Source organism: Psittacula echo (genome assembly GCF_963264785.1).
Source record: "Psittacula echo genome assembly, chromosome: 4".
NCBI classification, from domain to species: domain Eukaryota; kingdom Metazoa; phylum Chordata; class Aves; order Psittaciformes; family Psittacidae; genus Psittacula; species Psittacula echo.
Genome location: NC_137738.1, coordinates 20,274,121 through 20,300,071, shown reverse-complemented (window position 1 = coordinate 20,300,071; position 25,951 = coordinate 20,274,121). Strand labels below are relative to the sequence as shown.

General features: G+C 54.5%; 1 protein-coding gene across 7 annotated transcripts in view; it reads left to right on the top strand.

Annotated features, from left to right (window-relative positions):
- The window catches only part of TMEM63B (transmembrane protein 63B), a 45,510-nt gene extending 25,053 nt beyond the window's left edge, over positions 1-20,457 (top strand). For 4 of the 7 annotated variants that reach the window (XM_080616778.1, XM_080616781.1, XM_080616780.1 and 1 more), the window contains 23 exons: positions 2,195-2,393; positions 3,017-3,096; positions 4,886-4,924; positions 8,462-8,552; positions 9,291-9,328; positions 10,052-10,194; positions 10,454-10,505; positions 10,753-10,861; positions 11,389-11,459; positions 12,280-12,360; positions 12,494-12,617; positions 12,706-12,839; positions 12,984-13,121; positions 13,399-13,552; positions 13,758-13,864; positions 14,663-14,749; positions 16,306-16,371; positions 16,510-16,672; positions 16,813-16,918; positions 17,072-17,239; positions 17,367-17,482; positions 17,718-17,798; positions 18,771-20,457. In XM_080616778.1, the coding sequence (XP_080472904.1) occupies positions 2,217-2,393; positions 3,017-3,096; positions 4,886-4,924; positions 8,462-8,552; positions 9,291-9,328; positions 10,052-10,194; positions 10,454-10,505; positions 10,753-10,861; positions 11,389-11,459; positions 12,280-12,360; positions 12,494-12,617; positions 12,706-12,839; positions 12,984-13,121; positions 13,399-13,552; positions 13,758-13,864; positions 14,663-14,749; positions 16,306-16,371; positions 16,510-16,672; positions 16,813-16,918; positions 17,072-17,239; positions 17,367-17,482; positions 17,718-17,798; positions 18,771-18,947 (2,502 nt within the window). In that variant the 5' untranslated portion in view covers positions 2,195-2,216 and the 3' untranslated portion in view covers positions 18,948-20,457. Of the gene's footprint in view, positions 1-385; positions 467-2,194; positions 2,394-3,016; positions 3,097-4,885; positions 4,925-8,461; positions 8,553-9,290; positions 9,329-10,051; positions 10,195-10,453; positions 10,506-10,752; positions 10,862-11,388; positions 11,460-12,279; positions 12,361-12,493; positions 12,618-12,705; positions 12,840-12,983; positions 13,122-13,398; positions 13,553-13,757; positions 13,865-14,662; positions 14,750-16,305; positions 16,372-16,509; positions 16,673-16,812; positions 16,919-17,071; positions 17,240-17,366; positions 17,483-17,717; positions 17,799-18,770 lie in introns of all 7 variants that reach the window. The other 3 variants (XM_080616779.1, XM_080616783.1, XM_080616784.1) reach the window with 3 other exon arrangements.
- The last annotated feature ends 5,494 nt before the right edge of the window (positions 20,458-25,951 follow it).

The following is a 25,951-nucleotide window of genomic DNA, read 5'->3' as shown; positions in this document are numbered from 1 at the left end:
CATAAGGAGAGATGCTGAGAGCATCAAGATGCTGTTCTGGCAGCCAAGGTCATTTTCCTACTCAGGATATTGTATGCAGTTCTGGTCTCCTTTCCATAGGGTCAAAAGAGAGGATATATTTGGGGTGTGTGGTGAGTGTGGTTAGAGCAGGAAGAGACCTTGTGTCGTGGAAAAGAGAAGGCATTTAATAGTAGTGAACTTAGGTCTAGAAAAAGCAAAAGCTTTTATTCTTTGGCTTCTCTCACTATGCAAGGAGAGCTGAAGGCTGGGCAGTTGCAGTAGGATCATAGTCTTTTATTCAATGTCTGGAACTCATTGCTGCAAGATACCATATACAACCCAAAAGTTTACAAAAAGCGGAATGAGAGGTAATTTTTCTTTGCAGCGAGTCCATCTAGGCTGGCACTTGGGAGTAAAACCAGAGGGATATAAGCATTCACGCTCCAAAGCATGTGACTTCCCTTTGGTGAGTTTCATCCCATCATTTCTTCCCATCCCTCACCTGGAGCTTCCAAGTTTCTTGTTAATTCAGCCAGGGTGAATTATCCTGCCTGGCTTCCCAGTTGTTTCCCAACTGTGATCTCATGGCTTGGCTTTCTTCTCCTGCTTTTATACTCCCATTTTCTGCTCCCAGCAGCCCCACTCCAGCTCTATACCTGTGACTATCTCTTTACAAGCTGATTGGTGGCTTTTCCGATTTGACTGACCCCCCTCAATGCCTGTACTCACATGGGCCTTTGCTTGTTGTGTTGCCCTTCATCACTGGTGCTTCAGCTGGTTTCCAGCTGTGCATCCATACCAGCTGAGCTAGGAGGCCTCATTTGGAAGCAGAGCTCTCCAGGACAAAGCAGTGAACGATTTGGTGCCCATTATCCAGCCAGTGCTGTGTTGTCATGCTGATAAATCTCTGCAGCCAGGCAAGAACTTGCCAGGATGTAGCCGTGAGCTGGAGGGAAGAGCCCTGTGCCCTCATTGCCAATGTCACCATCCAACACAGAGCTGCAAGGGCTGGTGGCAGGGAGCATCTCTGGGACGTGTGTGAAGCCAGCACAGGGCAGTGGTGCTGGCTTTCTCATGCTTTTGGCAAGTGATGGCTCTTTTGCCCAGCCCACAAGGATGACATTTCTGAGCTTGGGTGAGCAGCACCTGAGCATTGCCAAGTAGCGATGCTATGCCATCCAGCCTTTCTACATGGTACACAGTAGTAGTGAGGGATTTGGGATGGTTGGTCGATGCTGGATAGATTCAGAGATCAGCAGCCTGGGTAGGTCTTCCTGTCTGTTATCAGTGCTTCCTTTTGCAGCTGATGAGAATTTTCTCTCCCTGTTACACAAAGTGGTTGTTTTTGCTGTCAGTTTGTCATTTCTAGATCATCCCAGTAATGCTCAATTTTCATTTATCCATTGATAGCATAGTCTTTTCTGTGTTTCTCATGGAGCTGCTCTGCACAGGAGAAAGATCTCCACATGTCCAAGCAGTGACACTGCAGTGATGCTGACCCAAACCCAGCTGCAGGTCTCGTAGCAATCTGAGGTGCACCAAAATAAGTATTTGACAGGCTAAGCCTCCTCTCCACCCTCTGTGTGGTGGCATCTCAATGCATCCAGGTCAGAGGAAGGAAAGAAAACAAGCAGGAGGTGTAACTAGCCCCTGATGGGTGCCCTGGGACCTGGGGGCTGAGGCTTGCTATGAGCAGTAGGTGGTGATTCAACCTAATAAAGTTAATGGCATGCAGACAGGCAAAGGAAATTGTGGGATCATGATGCAGCAACTGTCCCGTAGCAGTTTGTTTCCGTCATCCAGATGTGACTTCATCCCCCCACCACCCCACCCCTTTGTTCTTTCCTGTACCTGAACATTCTCTCTGCTGAGGTGAAGGGGATGACACACCATCTCCCAGGAAGAGTAGTAGTCTGTGAGAAAGAGATAAACCTAAAGGGCATGAAAGTGGGGGAGCAAGGAAGGGAACTTAGGAACTGTGGGTGGTGGGACCACAGCTGCTGAAGTACCTGGGCTTTTCCAGCACCCTCACATTCAGTAGGCTTCTCCAGATTACCTGTCCCTGGACACTGGTGCCCATGGAAATCCTGTAGGGCAGAGGAGGCCTCAGGTAGCAGGCAAGGCAGGCCCCGAACTCTAGCAGTTGTTGTTCAGCTGCTGTGCTTCTAACTATGCCTTTCTCTTCTTTCCCTAGGGAAGACGATGAAGCTGTAGAAATGCTTCCCTACGTGATTGCCACCCTTGGCTCAGCAGGGGCCACCTGCAAAACCTCCACATGCAACAACAGCACCAAGGACTACTGCTACAGTGCCCGCATCCGCAGCACTGTGCTGCAGGGGCTGCCTTTCGGAGGGGTGCCCACTGTCCTAGCCCTTGATTTTATGTGCTTTCTCGTAAGTCTACCTACTGTTGCTTCAGCACCTTCTTCCATGATTAGCCATGAAGGGAGGTGGTTAATGTTGAGGGCCCCAAATGCCATCCATTACTTCACTGCTGGCTGACTTCGCTACTGGCTGGCTTCATGGCCCTGATCACGTCCCTTACCTAGTGTGGGCTTAGCCACTATTGACGTAACTCAAATACTACCACACTGAGCCCATGGAAGGTGTTGCAAATTTTCCTAAGGACGTGGGTCAGATTAGGTGAGTCCTGCATCCCAAACCTCCTTCTTATGGTCTCAGGTCCCTGCAGCTTTACCCACCCAAAGGCTTTGCTTGTTCCTCCTTAGAAACTGCAGGACCACAGCTACTGTAGGAATAATCTCACCTCTCTGGGACCTGAGGGGCCTTTTGATCCTGTGGCTAACTTAGCTACTGTGTGTTGCACCCTGGACCTGTGCTTCCCACAGTCATCCAGATAGTCTGATTTTAACAGCCCTGGGGAACTTGTGCTGTCCCATGATCTCAGTGTGCTGTTAGCTGAGCAGTTCTGTCGCCTCCTACCCTGCCTGTTCCTGTGGCTCTGCACAGAGTTGGGCCATGCCTCATCTCACTGTTCTTCCTTTGCTCTCTTCTAGGCACTGTTGTTTGTCTTTTCAATTTTGCGTAAAGTTGCTTGGGACTATGGACGCCTGGCCCTGGTGACTGATGCTGACAGGTAAGCATGGGAGAAGGGCATGCATGGTACCCTTCTTTCTGTGGGGCAGAAAGGATAAATACCCCTGCGTGTGCTGGGGGCAGCTGAGGAGGAGAGGCAAGCATCCCATGAGCTCCAGGAACAGGAAAAATCCATACTTACTGGCTTTTTTGCTACAGCATCCTTCTCCCAACACAGGGAGTGGCTACTGGCTCCATGTAACTTATGGTCCCTACAGTGACAGAGGTGTGCAAGAGCCCTTACAGAGGAACAGCAGATGGAAGGAAGAGAGAGAGAGGAAAATGTCACAGGAAGGGTGAGGGCTGCCACAGTGAAGGCTTTGTTAAGCCTCTGAAGGTATCTTTGGTTTTTCTGGGTGCCATTCTTGTTAAGAGCACTTTAAAGTGGTAGGCTGCATTTCCAGATGCAGTACTGCTGTGCTAATGTGAGTTTAGCTTGCATCTTAAGCGCTGATGAGTCGGTCTGGGTATGCATCCTTCCTACCCAATGCATTTTGGGGCTATAGTGTCTGTTGGCAAAAGCTAGGGCCCATTAGCGATGGCAGCTCCGCAGCAGAAAGAGATGCTATGGTCATTTTTGCTGGCAGCGGTAGGAAGGACAGTGATTATTTTGTTTCACCGCAGAACAAGGAACTCTCCTGGATTAAGCCAGAAGGGATGTGCAGGTAGACTGCCTCTCTCCAGGGGTGGTTTGCTGTGCCTGTGGTGCTTTGTCACGTGCTAGAGGCAAAATGCAGCTTCTGAAGGCTGGCTGTGGTAGATGGTTCTTCCCTTTGATTCAGCTCCATGAGCTCCTTGTGCCCAAAGGCTCAGATGGGGCTGAGATCCAGCTTCTGTGGTTCCTTTGGCAATACAGATTCAAGCAAGCTGCTCTTCAGGCACTCTGTGCACAACAGCGCAAAGAGTTGTTTTCTTCCAGTACCAAACCAGGTACTCTTCTGGTTTTAATAAGTGGTCCTGGATGGCATTAGATAAGCAGCTGTGTCCCTGTGACTCCTCGGCCCCTCCTTTTCTGGCCTGGCTGGGGGAATCAGCAATGTAGGGACACTGGGGGAAAAAGAGGAGAAGGTAATAGCTGTATGAGGGCAGCAACTCCTCAGGGTTAAGGTTTCTGGGCCTACATGAAAGCTTAGGTCATGTATGTGCTTACTGTTGGTCACATGATGCACAGGTCTGGACTTAGGTAGTCTTTTTCTGATGCTTGAGGTGGTGCTTGAGTACCTTTGGTGCAAGGGAGTAGGAGCAGTGGCTGTAGGCAGAAAGGCTGAGGGATGCTAACTCTTTGGTGAGGGACAGCTGGTAAGTGTATGGTTTGGTAGGAGCTGAGGATCACCAGGACCAGGATCCTAGGAAGGACCTGCTGCTGCTTGACCCATGTGCAGGGTGGGATGGGCATTTGGGGAGAGTAGCATGAAGTGTGTTGACTCCCTGGCTGGGGACGAAGGGCATGGAAGGGGAGCTTAGAAGGCAGTTGGTGGCCCTGGCAGGTTGTCCTGCCTGGCCTTGTCCCTCAGGGACTCCCTGGGGCACCCATGGTGTGGAGCCAGGCTAGCTTCCCTTTAGCTGGCAGCAGAGCAGTCTGCCCCCAGGCTGTTGGGGGCTCTGGGTTGTTGTGATTTGGGGTGATGCTGGGCTCTGGAAGCAAGGTCTTCTCCAGTCTGACCATCAGCAGGTTTCTCTTCCCCAGGACAGTGTGGAGCTGCGTCGGGTGCGTAGCTCCTTGTGACAGAGGAGACCCAGCACCTGCTCCCAGGGTTGTAACCTCTCCCTTTCTGTTTCTGTGCCCCCAGGCGCCGACGCTGGCAGACGGAGCGAGAGGAGCGGGAATAGTATGTTGTTTTCTCAGGGTCTCGTTTCTTCTCTCTTGCTTTCTCTCTTTCTCTCTCTCTCCTGTTCTCTTGCAGTTTTCTGTCTTGCTTCTGAACTAATCTAAGTGGCTGGGAGTTTGGGCTTGGATTTGTGCCTTTCAGTGGATTCATGCTCTTCTCTTTCCCATCCCTTTGTGTCAGCCACTACCACAGCTGAATGCGCCCTGGTTTTCCCCTAGTAGTCTTTAAACACTCCACAAGGGCAGCAGCGCCAAGGAGCTCCCTGTGCTGGCCAGGGTGGAGGTTGCCACATCATATGTCCTGCTCTACCACCTCCAGCTATCCTGCCTTATGATGGAGAAAACAAACCCGATTGAGCCCACAGCACGCTTGGTCATGTCCTTTGCCTGATGCTTCTTGTGCCAGGGTGCCACGAGAACTGCTCCCACACTGGCTGCAAGGGCAGATGGATGCACAGAGAGGATCTGGCAGGCAGTTGCAAGACTTACAGCTTTTTTTTCTTAACCTCATGAGGCTGCTGGGACCAGGGCAAGTGCTGGCCCTTGTCTCTTGCCACATAACCCCAACTGGCAGCACACCCAGCAAGGCAGCACCTTTGTCCTTTCTCTCTCCCCCTGCAGGAGCAAACTTCTTGTCTCAGCACTGCTGAGAGCATCCTCCAGCACCGTGGCCTGGGGTTGCCCATTAAACCCTGCCACGGACCCTTTCCCCCTGCTCTTCCCTCTTGCTGCTTTTATGGCTAAGAAAAGAGCATTCCCTATGCCTTGCCAGCTGGCTGGGTGGTACACACCACAGAGGAGACAGTCAGCTGATGGTGCAGAGCCTGCGAGGTAACTCCAGCCAGGCTGATACAGATCTAAGGCCAAGGCAGCAACCTGCAGCCTCACTTCTCATACTTCAGCCACTTGCAAAGCAGGGGCCTGCTACTGCCTTGAGATGGTACAGGGGTGCTCCTATTTTTGTAGCTGCTCCTTGACCCCCAAGAAGCAGAGCAGTTGGAGTTACAAAAATAGAGATGGTGGTACCTGTGGTACATGGCATAGAGGGGGACCCCTTGTTCATGCTTGAGTGCTTCACTAGTGGTGTCTGTTGCTTCAGGTGTGTCTGGCAACTTTTCCCTGCTAGCACCTTGTGGGGGAAGTAAGGCAGAGTTAGCAGAACCATCATGCTATGAGGCTTTTGCGGGGGGGGCACCTCAGTTATCCTCATGAGTGCTTGTCTCTCTCCAGGAGGCCACTTCTTCCTGCTCCTATTCTTCATCTGAACTTCCTCTTGCTTCTCCCCTACCCCCCAACAAACCTACTGCATGAGCTGGGGCAGTGTTGATAGCCAAAAACTTCCAAAAGCCCGTGAAGCTCAGCGAGGAAACCTCGTCCTGGCTGTGCTCCTCCAAGGCTGGTGGCACTTTCCCATCCCAGCTGTGCTCTGTGCTGGGGCTCAGGGACACATGTATGCCACCTAGTGCTCCCAGCCCTTGAATGTGCAACATCGCTCTTGGTGCAAAAAGGTGTGTTTGTCTGGTGTGTCCACTTACCGGTTCTCAAGCAAAGGCCCTTGTCCTGTCTGTTGCCGGGGCTTGTGGTAGCCATCAGCGCTCTTAACTGGTGACTCAGTGTACCAGGAAGTCGTGGCAACCTACCCACACCTCTGTGTAAGGGCAATGTTCACAGAGCCCTGTGGGGCTTGCCACCTGCACAGCCACCTCCTGCCTCACACTGCAGCAAGCCCTTTCTATGGCATGACTGGCCTCCCATCCTGGAGCCTGTGATTCTCTTAGCCTGAAGTTAGCCATGCCTTGGACCCTGTCCTTCTCCTTCCCTGGTGGGGCTGGCACCAAGCTTGGGGCAGCAAATAGGGTCCCACCTTAATCTCCTCATGGTTTAGGGCAACCTTGCTGCCATCCACTTGCTTTGTTTAATGCTTTGCTTTAAAAAGCCTTCAGCTAGGTGCAGGTACCATTGGAGCTCCCTCTTCAGCTTCCCATCTTTGGCAAGGTTTGGCCTCTTCTGTCTTCTTAGCAATGGAGGTCATCCTCATTATTGTCTCTGCATCCCTGCAAGTGGATCTGAGTTAGCCTGGTCATCTCATAACATGGCACTCTTCTCAGTTCTTCCCTCGTGCTGCTTCTGCTCTGCCCTTTGCTTTTCCAGTACTGAGGAGCCAAAAGCACACCATGTCATCACGTTGGGCTCTCCTCAGGGCCTCAGACAGCAGAAATTTGCCCTTCCTCCCTGCACCCAGCTGGAAGCCCTCTGGAGCTGAAGGTCCAAGAGCTTGGTTGAAACTTAGGCTGTCCCTCCAGCAGAGCAGGGTGTTGGGCTGCACTGTTGCAAGGCTGCACACCACTGTTGAATCTGCACTGCTGTAGTCCCATGACCTTCAGCTGATCTCTTTTCTCCATTACTTCCAGCCAGGGACTCAGCAGGTGCTGCTGTGCTCTGACAGAGGCTACGTGTCCCATCCTCTTTACTTCAGCAGGGTTGTGAGGGTATTTTGCTTGTTCTCGTTCCCGTAGTGTTATCCGCTTTGTCTCTAGCACTTGTCTTTTGGATGCTTCTCTGGGTTCTTGTCCTTCTGATCTTCCTTGAACCTTTACTGGTTGCAGGGAGAGCATGTTTTCATCTGGTTATATCCTTTGCTTCTAGCCTTCAGTTCAGCCATATCTCTTCTTGCACCTCCAAGGTCCCAGCCTGCTGTTATCTTGCAAGTGCTATTTAATTTAGGTCTGATCATTTTCCTGTCTCATTTGCCAGCTGCCTTCTGCTTCCATTCATAGTGGGGGCTGTTGTCTGCCTTGATTGATTCTGCTGCAGTTTCTTCTTCTAGGACCCTGCCTGTGCCTGGAGTAAAGCGGTCTGGGATATTCATCTCTCTTGCTTTCCTGTCCTTTCACCTCTAGCTGTCTGCCCTGCTCATGCTGGAGGGATTTCTGGGCAGGAGGCTCAGCTGAGGCTGTAGAGCAGGTTGGGCCCCAGCCACCCACTGGGGCTCAGCTGCATTCCTCTTCCTTCTGGGTTTCCCTGCACTGAAGGTGTGGAGAGCTGGTGTAGCAGGATCGAGCTCACCAGACTCCCAACCTTTCTGTTCCCCAAGGCAAGCGTAGAGCTGCTGCCAGCACCTCTCTGGAGCTCTGGGGCTGCCGCCTCGTGGCCGCACCAGAACTGGAGGAGCTGCGGCTCCCTCTGCTTCCCACCTCCTCTCCTCTATAAACTCTGTGCTTAAAAGACCTTGTCTCTCCTTCATGGCAGGCGCTGCCAGCCCCTCCTCACAAGTGCTGCTGCATAACACAAGTACCTCCCAGAAGGTGCTGAGCAAGTAGCATCTGTGGCCAAGCCTGTGGGTCTGCAAGGCTCAGGGTGCTGTCTGAGGAGGGGTCTCTGTTTACTGCTATCTCTGATCTCACCTCTCTCCATCTCAACCGGAGCAAACTGATCTGAATTAACCTCTGGATCAGTCTTCTGGATGCTCTTGGTTCCTGGCCAGGCTGCCTCCTCGCATCTCCTAACTTTCTCCCTCACCTCCCGCTTGTCATTTTAGCGTAGCCTCCGCCCTGCATTCCGACAACCATGACCGCTATGAGCGCCTCACCTCCGTCTCCAGCTCTGTGGACTTCGACCAGAGGGACAATGTGAGTAGTAGCAAGAGTCTAACACCTTGCCTTCACGTGGCCAGGAGCCCACAGCTTGTCTGAACTAAGGGCTCTTCAGAAGAAACACAGTTTGCCTATCCCTAGGCATTAAGTCCTACACCTTGTAGTGTGTGAGTGTGGTGTAGACCTCAAGGTGACATAACTGCGGCTTCTAGACATGTGCTTAAATAAGTAGGCTGTACATAACTGTGGCTTTAACGAACATCTGTCCAACCTGTTGTCTCAGCATGGCAACAGTACTTGCCAGCTTCTCTTCACACTGCTGTCTACTACTGTTTTCCTCTCTAAAGAGGAGGCAGAGTTCAGTAGAATAACAGAGTGTGATGGATGGGTGGTGAAGCACCCAGGAAATATTCCCCCCCAGGTTTCCTTTGAGGAGCACTGGCTTGGCCCAGCTTTCCCAGTCCCTGCAGAGCTCTTCTTGTTCAAAAAGATGGCTAAAGTAGTGCATTTTCTAGGTGCCCCCAGAGCCCATGGGTTGCCTGAGAGGTTGGACAGCCACATGGCAGAGTCCAGCCTGTGTTGTGCCCCATGGAGTGGCGCAGTCATCTTGGCCCATCCATGGCTCTGCATGTCTGGTGCTCATAGTCTGTCCTCCACCTAAGCCAAGTCTCTGGAGGTGCAAGGACACCAGTGTGGTCCCAAGCCTTTGGAGGAGGGAGTGGGGATAAGGGAACACAGAATGATATGAGCCCCTCCTGTGTTCTTTCTGCACAGGGTTTCTGCTCCTGGCTGACAGCCATCTTCAGGATAAAGTAAGTGACCCGGGACCTGCACAGGGGACCCACATGGGGAAGAAGGAAAGGCATGGCAGGGCCTTGGAGTGCCCAGCACAGTACAGCTGTGTGAAGTTGCTGCCCTTGCTGCAGCCCCCTCTTGTGAAGGACACAAGCAAAGTGTGTCCTCTGGAGAGGACAAGCAAAGATGGGACTAGATAAAAGAGTCCTGAAGCCAAAACTAAGGTCACATAGTGGGTCTATGAAAGAGAAGAGCACCAAGCCCAGGTCTCCCCTGTTCCTCTCCCTGGGACTCCTTCTAGGGGCACTGCTATCCAAGGAATTGCTACGAAGGGAGAGCTGGGTGATGCAGGGAGACACCCCTGTGACTCTATGCTCAGGCATGGTCTCCCAAGCACTTCCTATCTTCAGAGCACTGTGGGACAGTATCTCAGCAGGGGAGGCAAGGCCCACCAGAAGGGTGTGTGCTGGGGTTTGCATGTGTCCAGCTGTCTGTCCTGTGGGGCTGAAGGCTGGCACATGGGGAGTGGGGCTGCAGTAAGAGCTGAATGGACAGGTTTTTGCCCAGGCTGGTTCAAGGCTGGGTGCTAGGCTTCCTACCCCAGGGCCTGGTCACAGATGTGTATGGCAGGACCAGGGGTGCTGTGTGGGCTCACCGGGAGGGCAGCCATGCCCTTGTGCTTTTCTCCATCCAGCACTTGAGGGAATGTGGAAGATTGAGGGTGTTTCTCTCCCTGGCAGGGATGACGAGATCCGGGACAAGTGTGGGGGTGATGCGGTGCACTACCTGTCCTTCCAGAGGCACATCATCGGGCTGCTGGTGGCTGTGGGTGTGCTCTCCGTGGGCATCGTGTTACCTGTCAACTTCTCAGGGGATCTGCTAGGTGAGAGCAGGGAGGCTTTGCTGGGCTTGGGGACCTGCTTTCAACACCATGTCCCAGAGCAGTGGAGGGCAGGACAGGACTAACACAGATAATCCCTCACTGCTGTTTCTCTTTGAGCATGGTGCATCCAGAGGGTCATCCTGGGCAGCCTGGGCTTTAGGGTGTTCTGCAAGTGACATTCCTGCAGTAGCCCACCCTAGTGGTGCTCTGTGGCACTTGGTATAACTGAATGTGCTTGTGTCTGCCTCTTTCTCCCTAGAAAACAACGCCTACAGCTTTGGGAGGACAACTATCGCTAACCTGAATTCTGGGTATGTGTGGGCAGGGGTGGGATAGATAATTGAGGCCCTTGGGGGGCATTTTTTAAACGCTTATTTGTTGCAGAGCCTCACCTCTTTGAAGGTTGTATTTCTGCCTCACTGTGAGGCTAGTGATTGTAGGGCATGTGGCCATGCTGGTTACACTGCTCGTGGCCCCAGCACCTTCGGGGCCTGACCAGTCATACATAAACCTATAGTGGTAACCTTGCATTGACCTTTGTGGTCTCCCTTGTGACAGGAATAACCTGCTGTGGCTGCACACATCTTTTGCCTTCCTGTACCTGCTGCTGACAGTGTACAGCATGCGTCGGCACACCTCCAAGATGCGCTACAAAGAGGATGACTTGGTGAGCAGGATCTGATCGCTCTCCCAGGCATATTTTCCCATGCCCTTCTGTCAAAGTAGCCTTGATGAGAGTGCTGAGCACCCCCCTTCCCACAGCAATTTGGGACGTTCTTATTTTGACTGTTGTTTTATTCTGCCTGGCCAAAGGCAGCTCTCCAGAGCAGCAGCCCTGACTGCCTGTGAGGAAACAGGAGAAGTCTGCGCTGGGTGAATGTGGGGGGGACCTCATGTCTTCCCCAGGATTTTCTCTAGCTGCTTTTGCTGCCTTCTTAAGGGTACCCCTTGTTTCTGTTCAGGCAGCTGCAGTGTAAGACCTTAGCCTGTTGGGCTGCAGCGCATCAGGATGCAGGATGCCAGCAGCTTGTGGAAGCATAGAGGAAGGGGGATCCCTGGGTGCTAAAAGTGATGGAGCTGCATTTTTGTGTCGCTGACTCAGGGCTCGGAGGGCTTTGCTGCCGTGTGGTCCTTCATGCCATCCACACCTGCCTGCCCTCTCGTTGTTTTTTTTCCTTCCTTTCTTCCTTCCAGGTTAAGAGAACTCTCTTCATTAATGGGATCTCAAAATATGCTGAGCCAGAGAAGATCAAGAAGCATTTTGAGTGAGTCTCCCTGTATCCCTAATTGAAGGCTACCCTGTAACAGTGATGTTATTTGGGGTAGTGCTACTGTTACCTAAAATGGCAGTAATATACTGAGAGCAGAAAGAGGTGAATACTTTTATTTTGGACATCTTGCTGTTGTTTTTCTGCACATTTTATCTGAATGTGCAGTTTCCTTAGTATTATGCCTTGGGATATGCCAACCTATCTCTGGCAGAACCATACTGATTAGTGTGGTAAGTAGTGGACAGGGCATAACCTGAGATACAGTCAAGTTCAGAGGTGAGATGCAGGCGGGAGATGCTCAAGCAGTGACTGTGGGATGTTGTGCTGCTGCTTCTGCCCTGATCACAGTCCTTGCAGAAAAGTATATTTTTAACAATAAAAGTCATTTCTTCTCCTGTCAGGACCTCAACGAACACAGTCAGGGCCATGTTTAGAAGGAACACGTTTAGAAGTGCCATGGGGAGAGGAGAAATGCTTTGTAACCTTTTGGGAACCCTTCTGCCTCCTCCTGATCCCAAACCCTGTGGTCCATGAAGGCAGAGGCGGTGTGGGGTTAGAGGGATTCTTCTCTGCCACAGGGTGAAAGTCCAAAGAGGCATCTTGTGCTAGAGCCCAGAGGATGTAGCGTTTGTCCTAAGTGTTGCCTGCTCTATAAGGGAGAGAGCCTGCAGGCTCCCCTGCTGCCCCCAGCAAGCTCTTGCTATGCATCGTGATGCTCAGCTCCGGGGCAGGAGAGAAGCCCTGGGTGCATGGGGTTTGCTTGAGGGTACACCCTTTGGTGCCAGGTGTGATGAGCTGGTGCTTCCATCTGCAGGGAAGCCTACGCTAACTGCACTGTCCTGGAGGCCCGTCCCTGCTACGACGTGGCCCGGCTGATGTTCCTGGATGCAGAGAGGTAATGCCTGGTTTGGGAGAGGGGGCAGGGTGAGCCGGTGCCATGGGCTCCCCTCTAGTCTGGTGCTACAGGAGCTGTTCTGAGCCACCCTGTTTCTTTCTCTCCTTCCTTCTCCTCTGCTCTCCGGTTTCAGGAAGAAAGCAGAGCGTGGCCGAATCTACTTCACCAACCTGCAGAGCAAGGAGAACACCCCATCCATGATCAACCCCAAGCCTTGCGGCCACCTGTGCTGCTGTGTCATCAGAGGCTGTGAGGAGGTGGGGGCAGAGCTGAGGTGTTGGGTGGGAGGGCACATGGGGGCTTGGATCTCCAGGTCTCTGATCGGACCTTTGTCCCCCTGCCCAGGTGGAGGCCATCGAGTACTATACCAAGCTGGAGGAGAAGCTCAAAGATGACTACAAGCGGGAGAAGGAGAAGGTGAATGAAAAGCCTCTGGGAATGGCCTTTGTCACCTTCCACAATGAGACCATCACAGCCATGTGAGTGCAGAGTCCTGTTCTCCTCAGGAAGATGACCTGTCCCAGCTCTTGCCTTAAATCAAAGGAATGCCAGCACTAAGGCATTCTCCTCCGTTTGTCCCTGCCAGGCCTTTGTGTCAGCATCTCCCTCTTTCTCTTCTCCAGAATCCTCAAAGATTTCAATGCTTGTAAGTGCCAGGGCTGTGCATGCCGTGGGGAGCCCAGGGCCTCCTCCTGCAGCGAGTCTCTCCATGTCTCCAACTGGACTGTCAGCTATGCCCCTGACCCACAGAACATCTATTGGTGAGCAGTTCTATGGGGCTCAGTGAGCCCTGCTAAGGGGATGGGAGTGCATACTCTTGTCTCCCTCACCATCTGCTCCTCTGGTAACTGAATGAGTTGTTCTTGCTGAAGCCCAGTCTGGCTGAGCTAGCGATCTGATCTGACTTGGGAGGGGAAAGCCTTGGGCTGATGCCCCAAGTGCTGTTCATGCAGGCTGGGCCGTGGTGTGTATGTGGGGCTCTGGACCTGCCCTTCTCCCCCATGCAGCCATCCTGATGCCCTCCTTCCCCTTTCCCAGGGAACACCTCTCCATCCGGGGCTTCATCTGGTGGATCCGCTGCCTCGTGATCAATGTGGTCCTCTTCATCCTTCTCTTTTTCCTCACCACCCCTGCTATCATCATCACCACTATGGACAAGTTCAATGTCACCAAGCCTGTGGAGTACCTCAATGTAAGGCCTTCAGAGACATGTGCAGGATGGATAGCATGAGAACCACCCCTACCACCTGCAAGGCTGGGGATAGGGAGAGAAATTGGCCAGGCTGCAGTGGCAGCTGCTGTGCTGGGGCATCAGTGTCAGCAAAGGCAGCCATACCTACGGCTGTTGCAGAAGCTGACACACCATGTAACACATGGTCTCTTCTCTGCCATTGCAGAACCCCATCATCACCCAGTTCTTCCCCACCCTGTTGCTGTGGTGCTTCTCTGCTCTGCTGCCCACCATCGTGTATTACTCTGCATTCTTCGAAGCGCACTGGACCAGGTAAGGACAGCCAGCGCCTGCTCTGAGTCACACCAGCGTGCTGCCTGGCCACTAGACATTATCACTGACGTAAAGCTCCTTCTGCTTGACCTTCTGTTTTCCACTCCAAGCATGGTGTTATGTTGCACCTCTTCGACACCTGGGGTCTGCCATAGACAGCTGTTCTGACAGTCCTTAGCTGCTGTTGTGAAGCATGATTGTCTGAGCAGAGCTTCACATAGGTCTACAGAAGATGAAAGCTGGCAGGAGTTGAGGCTGGTTACTGGTGGCAAATGCTAGTAGCGAGGGAAGTCTTGGCTGTGGTGGGCAGGCAGGAATGGTGTGCCTGTGCCCACGTGTAAGTCATAGCTTTTCCAAGGGAAAATCACCTTAGTTGCTATGGCTTCTGGACATAGGGAAGGTATTTGAAGTGAAGAGCATTAAGGATGTGCTGCTTTTGACGCATGTTCCCTACAGGACATGCGATGTAAGCTTTGCTTTCTGCTCTATGTTGCAAAGGCTGGTGGGGGGGGGTGTTACCACATCAAGAGAGATGACTCTAAAGAGTCATCATCAAGAGAGTCCTCTAAAGATAAGAGGGGTGGGAAGGGCTGTGAAACAAGGAGGAGGAGGAACTGGGACTCAAGAACAGATTTTATACACAGTGGAAGGACAGGGAGCAAGTCCACATACTGATAGTGGACAGGATAGGATTCAGATTAGACACTGGGAGGTGCCTTCTGATGGGAAAACCATGGGGGTGCTTCTGGTTATGGCACGGTAATGGTGAAAGATTAACGGCCTCCTCTCTGCCCTCAGGTCTGGAGAGAACAGGACAACCATGCACAAGTGTTACACCTTCCTCATCTTCATGGTCTTGCTGCTGCCATCATTGGGCCTGAGCAGGTACAAGTGCTGGGGAGGGAAAGCAAGTGCAGAGACCAGGAGCATGGGGAGGGTTGAGATGCACCCCTGGTAGTTTTCCTATACTACATTCTTTTCCCACTGCACAAGTGCCCTGGTCACCACTCTCTCAGGAAGGTGACAGTTTAGTTCTAGCTGGGTCTAGGTTGGACCATACCTGTTTGTGTCTCTGAGAAGCTCACTGAATCGATGTGCAGATGCATTGACGTGTGTCGTGGTGTTACAAATAATGCAGACAAAATTGACATGGTTCATGGATGCATGTGAAAAGCCTGCTTGAGATCTGCTGGTGAAGGAGGCACTCCCCACATCTGTGCCCTGCACACTCCAAATTTTGCACAAAACTACTGAATTTGCCATTCGAGCCAGCTCAGTGTAGATTACACCTCTTGACTGCATGGGCAAGTTATGTGTAGGCTACAGCAATGCTTGTCTGTTTGGATATGAGCCCCAAATCTTCCTGCAGTTACAGAAATGCTATGTGGCAAAGAGCAATGCGTCAGCTGCCAGCCTTGGGCACAGGCTCCCAGCACTGAACAGTGGCTGAGTAGGGACACTGGGAGGTGGGAGTGGGACTGGGGGCCCTCACTGATGGGAATTGATTCACATGATAGTGTGGGGGATCTTTACCTCTCTCAATTCAGGATTCAGGGTGCAGCCCCTGAATCAAGTCAGGCAGCTCTTGAGAATAGACAAACTCCGACAGAGGCAGAAGAATAGTCCTCCTTCCCGGGACATGTAGTGATAGGACAAGGGTAACAGTTTTAAACTGAAAGAGGTTAGATTTAGTCTGGATATAAGAAAGAAATTCTTTATTATGAGGGTGGCACAGGTTGCCCAGAGAAGCTATGGCTGCCTCATCCCTGGCAGGTTGGACAGGGCTTGGAATAACCTCATCTAGTGGAAGGTGACCCTGCTCATGGCAGGGGTGTTGTAACTAGATGAGCTTTAAAGTCTTTCCAACCCAAACTGCTCTGATTCTGTGATGAGGCAGCTAAATGCATTTTGACTAGAATACTGTTAACAGACCATGCTTCCTTCTGAGTACTCAGTCCCCTGCTGTTGCCTCTGGAGCTGTGTACTCCAGCAGTGCCCAAGGTGCCAGAGGATTGGGTAGTTTTATATCAGAAAATCAGAATTGAGGAAAATGGGATTATTTTTATTTTATTTTTTTATTTTCAATCTCTGTTTTGGAGAGGACCTCATACCTAAACAGTTTCTTCTGTAGTCAGTCACTTGTTCCTTGCATGAGGGAAGAACAACAAAGGGAAGAAGAAAATACTTTACTGACAGGATCAGGCCAAAAGGAGAAGAATACACATGAGAGGAGGAAGCTTTACACCCCTTTTTGGGTGCTGCACTGTTTTCTCCAGTGTTTGATTTACATAATTGCTAGTGACACATCCAAGAGGGAACAAAGCAGTCTGTGGTCAGAGCTTTGGGTGCTTCTAGCGCAGCTTCCACGTCCTTGCACGTGCATGTCTCTCTGATCACCGTGTCTGACTGTTCCTCTTTTCTTCCTGCCTCCTCCCCCACAGCTTGGATGTGTTTTTCCGCTGGTTGTTTGACAAAAAGTTCCTTGCCGAAGCTGCTGTACGATTTGAGTAAGTAGAGCTGAGCAGAAGGCCCTTCTTTGCGATGCGGGGAGGTTCTTGTTGGTATCCAAAGGTACTGGGGATTCCGGGTTACTGCCCTGTGAGAGAGGAGCACCTCCTGCAGCCTGCTCTTGCTGCACTTCCTAGGTGTGTGTTCCTGCCAGACAACGGGGCCTTCTTTGTCAATTATGTCATTGCCTCTGCCTTCATCGGGAATGCCATGGACCTGCTGCGCATCCCCGGGTTGCTCATGTACATGATACGGCTCTGCCTGGCCCGCTCGGCTGCGGAGCGGAGGAATGTCAAACGAGTACGTAGCAGGGCTGATGGGATGGGTTGTGGCCTCCACATGGGGATGGGAGTGCTGGAGTGGGGCCCTGATGGGGCTGTGTGTGTTACCCCTGCTCAGATCCCAGGGACATGCTGACGTGTCTCTGTTCCCTCTTGCAGCACCAGGCCTACGAGTTCCAGTTTGGGGCTGCTTACGCCTGGATGATGTGTGTCTTCACTGTGGTCATGACATACAGCATCACCTGCCCCATCATCGTCCCTTTTGGTAAGTGATACCCCTCTGCCTCCCTGTGTCAGAGGCTGGAAGAGCTTGAGTTGAAGGCAAGAAGTGTGGCTTGGGGGAGATAGAGGTCAGTTGTCAGCCAGAGGTGTTGGAAAAGGGGATGATTCTCCACTGGCATACCTCTCTTTCTCCCAGGGCTCATGTACATGCTGCTTAAGCACCTGGTAGACCGATACAACTTGTATTATGCTTACCTGCCTGCCAAGCTGGACAAGAAGATCCATTCAGGAGCTGTGAACCAGGTGGTGGCAGCCCCCATCCTCTGCCTCTTCTGGCTTCTGTTCTTCTCCACCATGCGCACAGGTGAGTGCTGGGCTGGGATGCCAGCCCCTGGCCTCCTAGAGAGCCACTTCCCTTGACAGGCTGTGGTCCTGGCAGTCATGGAGCACAGTCCCTCTGACACCACCACTTCGGTTTTCCTTTGCCCCAGGGTTCCTGGCCCCCACTTCCATGTTCACCTTTGTGGTCCTTGTGATCACCATTGTGATCTGCCTGTGTCACGTCTGCTTCGGGCACTTCAAATACCTCAGCGCTCACAACTACAAGGTGAGGCAGAGTACTGGCTAGGGGTGTGGGACCTTCTCCTCTGAAGTACAGCTCAGCCACGGAACAGCAGGGGCTCCTGGGGAATCACAGCCTGCTCCCCAGAAGAGCCTCTCAACCCTGGGGTCTCTTCACAGAGGGGACAGTCCCAAGGCTGTCCCTGCTGTCTGTACGCTGCTCTTGTGGTGGGACAGCAAACACGTTGCCCAGCAGTCTTAACTTCTCATTTCTTCTCCAGATTGACCACACGGAGGTGGACGCTGTAGAAAACAGGCAGAATGGGAGACCTGCCACCAGTCTGCCGGCTCCCAAATCAGCTGTGAGTCCCTGTCCCCACCTCCATGTCCTGCTGTGCTCCTTACCCAGGTTTGGGAATGGGGTAACTCCCTGTCAGAGTAACTCACTCCTCACTGCTCTGAGGCAGCACCCAGAGTCTCCCAGTGAGGGTGGGAGGCAAGTGTTAGGTGCTGTGCCCCTCGCTGGGTGATGAACTGTAACAGCACACATACACATGCATGTACACTCAACCCTTTCCCACTGCTCCTCAGATGCTGTGCATTTACTCTCTGCCTCTCTCTGTCAGCTGGGACAGTGAATCCAGCTGGGTCAGTCTCACTTCTCATTCTGTGTCTTTGCGTGTTGCCTATCAGCAAAGGCTGTCACACACCACGAAAGCAACACAAAGGGGTCTCTGTGGGCATTGCCTTGAAGGCCATGAAAGTGCTTTGGGGATTCTCCCCTCCCCTGCCCAACTCTTGAGATCCCAAAGTCAGTTTTCTGTATTTCTCCTTGATTCACTTTATTGTTCAGCTGCTTCCTTCCACCATGACACTTTCCTAGCTGGGTTATGTGCAGAGCAGTTCAGGGGGTACGTGCAGAGACGGGGTACAGCAGTGCCTCCTGCTTTCTGAGGGGAGCCGTGCTGGAGTGTGCGTATGTAATCCAGGCTCCTTACTAGTCTCCATGTACCTAAGGGCAGTGGCATCTTGCCAAAAGGAGATCCCCATAGGAGGCAGGCACAGCCTCAGAGGGACACATCCACTGGCAAAAAGGCAGCATAATCTTCCAGTCCACATGGGCTCCACAGAGCTGAGAAGCTCCATGCTTTCCCAGCCCTGGCTCCTTGGGGATGCTGTGGTTCAGCAGATCCACTGTTGCAGGGCCAAGCCATCCCCACTTTTAGCCCCTCTCCCAGTACATCGTGTGAATTCTGGACCTTTCCTCGCCTTCCAAATGTATCCGCACTCTCAGCCTCTTGCATGACTCTTTATGTATTGTGCTATGCTGCCAGGAGAAGCCCCTGGGCTCACGTGTGTTTCTGCTCTCTCCCACCCCTCGCCTGCCCTGTGCCTGGCCTGGCAGAAGTACATCGCCCAAGTGCTGCAGGACTCCTCACCGGAGGGCGAAGCAACAGAGTCAGAGGAGCAGGGCTCACAGGACGAGGAGCTCATCAATGCAGATGGCATGAACGACACGGATTTCCAGTCGTGTGAGGACAGCCTCATAGAGAACGAGATCCACCAGTAGGGACCTCGGAGGGTGGGAGGGGAAGGAGGCCCAGGAGCAGGGCAGGCTGTGCACATGGAGACCTAGGGAGAGGCACCCAAGGGTGCTGGCTGCTGCCCTTGCCCACCCGCCCCCCGGGGGCCTCTGCCTTCAGTGGGGGCAGGAGCTCTGTCACAAGCTCTCCATTTCCCTGCCCTTCCACCCTGCACCAGCCCGGCAGCTCAGCGGGCATGCTCTTTTACTAGCTACCTTCTTCAATGTGTCCCCAGACCCTAAAACCCTGGGGGCTGGGGAGAAGGGGGCTATGACCCCCACGGTGCTGCTCTGGACCTACAGGGAGGAAGAAGGCTGGGTGAGCTGTGGGGAGGGGCACAAGGGGAACCTTCAGGGTCTTCTCAGCAGGCCCCTCTGTCCCCCTTCCTCCTGGCAGGAAACACTAGTAATTTATTAGACTTGCAGGAAAGTGATAAACTAAAAGCTTTAGTCAGTGTATGGGAAGCCCCACCTAGGGAAGGGGTGCCTTCTGTTGCGCCTTCTCCCCTTGCTTGCACGTGCCCTTTCTCAACCCCTTGCAGCACCACTTGGTGTGACATGTCAGCAGCTGGGCCAGGCACTGGGGTGGTGACAGACATCCCCCCCCCATGGGGAAGGGGCCAGCCTGCCCTCGCGATCAAGGGTGGCACCGCTGTGGGGAAGGAACGTGAGCCAGGCAGCCCCTTGCAGGGTGAGGGGTGCTGAGGGCAGGAGGAGGCGCAGGCAGCCTCTCCCCCAGGTCCTGTCCCCTCCTCCCCAGGGGCACAGGCAGGGGGTTACAGCATCATTTTAAATGGCATTCTACTCCCCTTTCAAACAAATCAACCAGACCCGTGTGGTACCATGGCCCCCTTTGCTGCTCTGTGTCTGCACAGCAGGGTCAGGTCTCAGGGGCAGGGGGACTGTGCTGGGGGTCTCCTGGGTGCTAGGGAGAGGGGAGAAGGGGTCCTGGACTGCAGGCCCTCAGCACTCTGCGGGGCCAGCTCTACCTGGTTGCGATGGGGCCCCATGGGCTGCTTTCCCTGAGCTGCTGCAGGATCTTGCCCCAGCTGAGGGGTTCAGAGAGGGAGGGAGCCCCGGGAGGGCAGCCCCTGGGAGCCCTCTCTGAGCAAGACCACATCTTCAGGAGCACAGAAGCTTCCTGGGGCTGTGCTGGTTTCCTTCAGGTGCCCTGACTGGGTGTAGGTTCCTCTGCCATCACCCAGCCTGAGAGAGAGGACTGTTCCTGCCCTACCTCTGCCCTTCACCCTTTCCTGGTTGTAGCTGTGTCTCAAAGGCAGGCAGGGGACAGGTTGGATGGGAGAGGTGGATTGGAGCCCCTGGCACCTTCAGGAAGGTCTGACCCTGTTTAAAGGCTCTTTGAGAGGAGGTTTCTGGACAGGATCAGTTGCCCTCAATTGCTTACCCCCTCCCCTTGTGTAAAATGTAAAGGAAAATAATCTCCCTGCTGTTGAGCTATATTTATTTCCCTCGACCCCTGCCACCATCCTGTTTGGTGCTCATTGCAGACACTACCACCCTCCCTTTGCCTGTCCCCTGTGGGTGCTGCACTGGCCCACTGGGGCCGTACCCTCCAGGGTCTGACAGGCTGGGTGGAAAGGGACAGTAATTTACCTTTTCAGACACCTGTGCTGGCCCTGGAGCTCCAGGCACTTTAATAGACCTGAACAAGTGACGCATCAGCCCTGCTGTTGCTCTGCTATGGGGCAGGGTGGTCCCATCCATGGCTTCTCTCCCCGTCGTCCCTCAGAGGAGGGGAGCCAGACACACAGAGCGGGGGGGGGGGGGGTTGGTGCTCTGGGAGGATGTGGCTGACTTTCCTGCACACCTCTCTGTAGGAATCCTAGGCCTGGAGGAAAGGGGGACAGAGGGGAAAAGATGTGGGTCTTCAGTGCATGGGGAGGGCAGGCCACGCAGCTCCTGGGCCTGGCTGGAGCTGGAGCGTGTGTGAGTGCAGAGGGGCATGGTGAGTGTCACCCATTCCCGCAGGGATGAGACAGAAATGACATGAGAGCTCCCAGGCTGAGGCAGGGGGGATGTTGATCCTGTTCCCTGTTCCTGCACCCACCTACACTCCCCCGCCCTGGTCCAGCAGGGGGCTGGGATGCTCCGGTCTCTAGGTACGGCCACAGGCTGGGGCTGCCCCTGTGGCAGTGGGGGCTCTGCCCGCAGAGAGCTGTGTGTTCCGAGTGGCACTGTCTGTAGAGATGTGTATAATACCCTGTATATATTTGTGTACAAAAGAAAAGGAAAAAAAGGAGCTATTGTTCTTGCAGTCTTTTCTTTGTGGAGTGGGTTGGGGGCTGGGGCCTGGGAGGAGAGCACCCCAGCTGCAGCAGGGATGCAGGAGCATGCGTGGTGCAAAAGGAGGAGTGGAGGGTTGTGTGCTCTCCCTGCGTCAGTGCAAGCCCTTGCCCTCTTGCCAGGCACCCTGCTGTGGCTCACAGGCTCCCCAGCCCAAGCAGGCTTTCCCTCTGGATTGCAGAAGCATCAGAGGCTTTGCTGCTAAAAGCAGGTGGATGGGGAGCTGCATGCACTTATGCTGGGGTGCAGGAAGATGCTTTGGGAATGGTCTGGGAAGGGAGGGGAGTGTTGCTGTTAGCCAGGTGGCAAATGTCAGCCCAGCCCTACAGTCTCAGTAGCCATTTAAGTGGCTGCTCCTGCCAGCTCCAGCCAGAAACCTGTCTCTGAGCCTGGTCTGGGTGGACAGCTAAAGCCTTTGGGACGGGATGAGGGGTGCTAGACCCCTGGCATGCAGCTTGGCTGGGTCTGATTTCCTGCAGTGTGATGCTGCTTACAGCTCTGCCACCCCCTAAGCACAGGTCAGGCAGCAAGCAGCCAGCCCCCAGGACTGCTCCCTGCTGCTCTGGGGCGCAGGCTGGAGCCAGGGTGCTCCCAGCAGCTGCTGCACGCACAGGTTTGTGTACAGTGGCTGTTGCTTGGAGGATGGCACAAGGGAGAGGCGGTGTGTGGGGCAGGCCTTAGAGATGGACGGGTGAGCACAGGCTCCCAGCTCACCTCCCACCTCCCCGTGTTCAGGCTCTGCAGCTTGATGTGCCAGCAGCACAGCATGAACGGAGGGCACAAAGCTCTCCTTCCCCCAGCAGCCCACAGCCAAAGGGACAACGCCTGGACCCAAACAAAGAGGGCTAAAGACCAGAACGGTGCCTGCTGCCAAGTCCCTGCAGGCATTGCGGCACAGGGAAACTTGGGGGAAGAAAACAAGGAAATTGCACAGGTATTTCTGCAGGTATTTGACAGAAACTGCTCCCAAGCACAAGGGGAATCCTGTGTGATGGGATTATGCAGGAGGTGTCTCCTACCCCAGGAGAGTCAGCTGTGAAAGCAGCTTTAAAGGCCATTGAGGGATAATGAGGCAAGAAATGAACAGGAGGTGAATGGGGCACAAGGGTGAGCTCTGTCCTGGGTGGGTCTGAGCAGGCAAGGCAGGCAGTGGTGGTCAAGGCCACTGACAAAGCTGGCAGATCCATTCAGGTAAAAACCAGGACTTGTTCTGTCCTGGCACTGTAGGACTGCTTGCTCCTTGTCAAAGCATGCTGCTGCCTGCAGCTCAGTGCAGAGCTGAGACCCCAGCAGGGGCCCTTCCAGCCTGTGGGCAGGAGCATAGCTGCCTTTTGGTTGAGATTAAGATGGAGTGGCTGCTGTGGCTGGCTTGGAGCCATAAAGGGCACCCCAAAGCCTCCTCTACATCAGGGTGGGCAGAACAAACTGCCTGTGGTGGCTTCTCTCAGGTGGGGATGGGAACAGGACAGATCCAGCGTGTCCTGGCCAGGACTTTCCCTTGCAGGTGCAGCAGCAGGACCATGTTACAACTGGTTTTGAACGTGCTTGCCCTTCTCACAGGCAAAGGATGCAGCTCCTGCCCCAGGTGCAACCTGCTCCCTCCCTAGCAAGGATTTACCCCCCCTGGGGCAAGGTGGTGTGGGTTAGAATGTAGGGTTAGAAAGCAGACACTCTGGGGAGCACTGAGGAACCATGCACGAAGGGAGGACAAGGAACCCACAGTTGGTGACATCCATTGGGCTGTGGGCCATGCTGGGCTAAGCCACATCAGGGCAAGCTGTGCCAGGCTATGCTGGGCCATGCCATGCCGCACAAACCCATGTTGCTGTGGCCATGTCCGCTGGTGAGGGCACCACCCAGCATTGCTGCACCCTGAGTCACTGAGGGCATGCACGGGCATTCCCGCTGAGGGAAGCCCCAGGGCAATGGGATCTGCTGGGGTGGCCCCGCTGGCACCCAGCAGCAAGGGGCAGCTGGTGGGGGGGTGCTGGCCGTGACTGCCTGCGCTTGTTGGAGCGGGATGGTGCCTCCGCAGGCGGCTGGGAGGGAGACGGCAGGACTCGGCAGACCTGGGGTGAGTCCATCCCTTGGCAGTCCTGGGTCCTTGATGACCTTAAAGTCTTTCCCAGCCTGGCTGAGAAGGAGCCACACAGCAGACGGCACCCACTGGAACCACCATGCTCAGCCCAGGCACCAGGTCAACAAGCCCCGGGCTGAGGTGCAGCAGAGCTTCACCCGGCTAAGCTGAGGTGTCAGCAGCATGGGGCAGTGCCATGTCACCCCAAAACCCCTTCGTATTGAAAGGTCTCTTCCTCTCCTCCTTTAAGCCCCGGTTTCAGGGTGCATCGCGCCCTTAGTTCGGAACAAAGGCAGAAGGAGCGCCCCAGCCCGGCGGTACTGCAGCTGGGAGAGGGCGCTGGCAGACGGGACCCCGCCAGCAGCTCCGATAAATCCCCTCCCCGTAGCTATGAGCTGCCGCTACGCCTTTAATTCCCCCTCCCACTGCCCTCCCTGCATCCGCACATCCTGCCCGCTGAAACCCCACCTTCCGCGGGGCTGAATCGGGCCGGGCTAGGCTGAGCCCGGCAGGGCGGTGGCGGCAGCAGCTTCCGTAAGTCACCCCCATCCCCACCCTTACCCGACCCCATCACGGGGTTAGCACCAGGGTGGGCGGTTCCCCGGGCTCCGGGCTTCTCCAGGTTTTCCGGTCTATCCCACGATCCCCTTTCTGTCCGCGGGGATTTTTGCATTAGCTAATGCAGCCGCAGACAGCCGGAGGCTTCCCGATAGGGGCGGAGAGTAAAATGAGTACCGTAGCCACCCGGCATGCGATGCCAGCCCCGCGTGTCGTCGAGGGGACGCGGGAACATACAGGGGAGCTTGTGGGAAAGGAGGGTCTTTGTCCTTCGGAGGACTGGGGAGGGCCTGAGAGCTGTCTGCGCAAAGTGAGACCCTATGAGCGGCTGTGGCTCCTTGCCCCGAGCTGAGGATGCGGCAGGATGCGGCATCAGGGCTCGGCCTGGCTGGTTTTAAGGAAGGGAGCTCCCCCTTCCTTCGATCTAAGAGCAGCTGGCTCTTAGAGACCTGTCTTAGACAGAGGTCTGCAGAGATTTTTTGGCTGGACTTCAGCAGTGATGCTGCCCAGGGGTTTTCAGTATGGGCTATGGTACCACGAGGTCAGGGACCCTGCGGGCACCAGCGTGTCTTTCATTCCCACCCGGGAGGGATCAGAGGTGCCTCCACACAGAGGAAAGCATCATCCTGTGGTTGGATGGTGCCTGGTGTGGAGAACTGCCGTGGGGGCTTGGCTTGTCTCTGCATGCACTTGCCTCCACTGTGGAGGACCTGCAGTGCCCAGCAGCATCAGCCTGGGGAGGTGTCAGCAGCTGACCCTATTTCTTCAGGCCCCACGTGGTTCCTGTCCCATATCGGGGTCTCAAATGTTTTTCCTCACTCTGCGCTTGCGTGACCTCCATCTGCCATGAGCACAACCTTCCCGAGTATTTAGAGCCACAGAGCTAAGAATAACTCCCATGCTGCCCGTGTCCAGGCAGCACGGAGCTCCCCATGGCTGCAGCCATGTCCAGCACTGGTAGGCAGCGTGGGAGCGGGTGCAGGGGGCTGTGGTGTGAGTGCTGGGGAATGGGAGCTGGAGGCTCTGTGTGCGGCTGCGTTTGGGATTCCTCCTCACGCAGTGCCCGTGGGCTCTGGGCAGAGGCCTGGACCAGAGGAGCCTTCCCACCAGCTCTGTAGGCAGCGAGTGCCTTGCTGCTGGGAGAGGCTGCCAGGGTGCTGGCTGCAGAGCAGGAGTGGGAGGGAGGAGATGGTGGAAAAGGGCCATAAATTTGGAGCCATTGTAGGGGATAGAAGGGCTGGCGCTGCCTTGGAGAAAAATAGTGAGTTTAGAGCATCCCAGGGCAGGTGGAGTGAGGGAGAGGAGTGGAGTTTCCTCCTAAAAAGCTTCTGGTTAGGGCAGCCCCTTGGGTTAGCAGCCAAGTTTATGCTTTTTGCACATGCTAAGAGCTTGCACTCTTTCCATTGTTGCCTGCCTTCCCTTAGCTATCACAGCACTGCAGGACAAGGAGAGCCACCTCTCCAGTGCCAGGCTGCACCCTGCTCCCTAGGATGGGGCACTGGGAAGGCAGCAGGCCAGTACTGGCACCCCAGCCCAGTGCTCTTCATGGGTCACTGGCTCCTGGGTTATTTACCTGAGGATTGTTCCACTGCTTTGTGTGGGGAAACCTCCGGCGTATTCAGCACTGAGAGGGAGCTAAGATGGGGGTAGTGGGGCAGGGTAAGCGGCAAACACCAGTGGGCCCATGGTGGTGTCCCCTGCCCCATGGCCCTGCTGCAGGTGACCCTGCTTGCATGGACGGTTGAACCAGGCAGCACTGGAGCGACCGGTGCGGGGTGGGGGCTCTGCCCTGCCCCGCTCTGTTGGTGCCGGGGTGCCCCGCTGCACCCCACATCCCTTCCCCGGTGCCTCCCGCAGCTGCTCCGCGGGCTTGAGTCACCCTGCCCGTGTGTGCGCCGGGAAGGGCCGGGCCGTCCCGCCCCGCCTCTTCCTTCCCTCTTCCTTCGCTGACCCCATAGATAGAGCTGTGCCCGGCCCTATTGACTCAGTGCTCA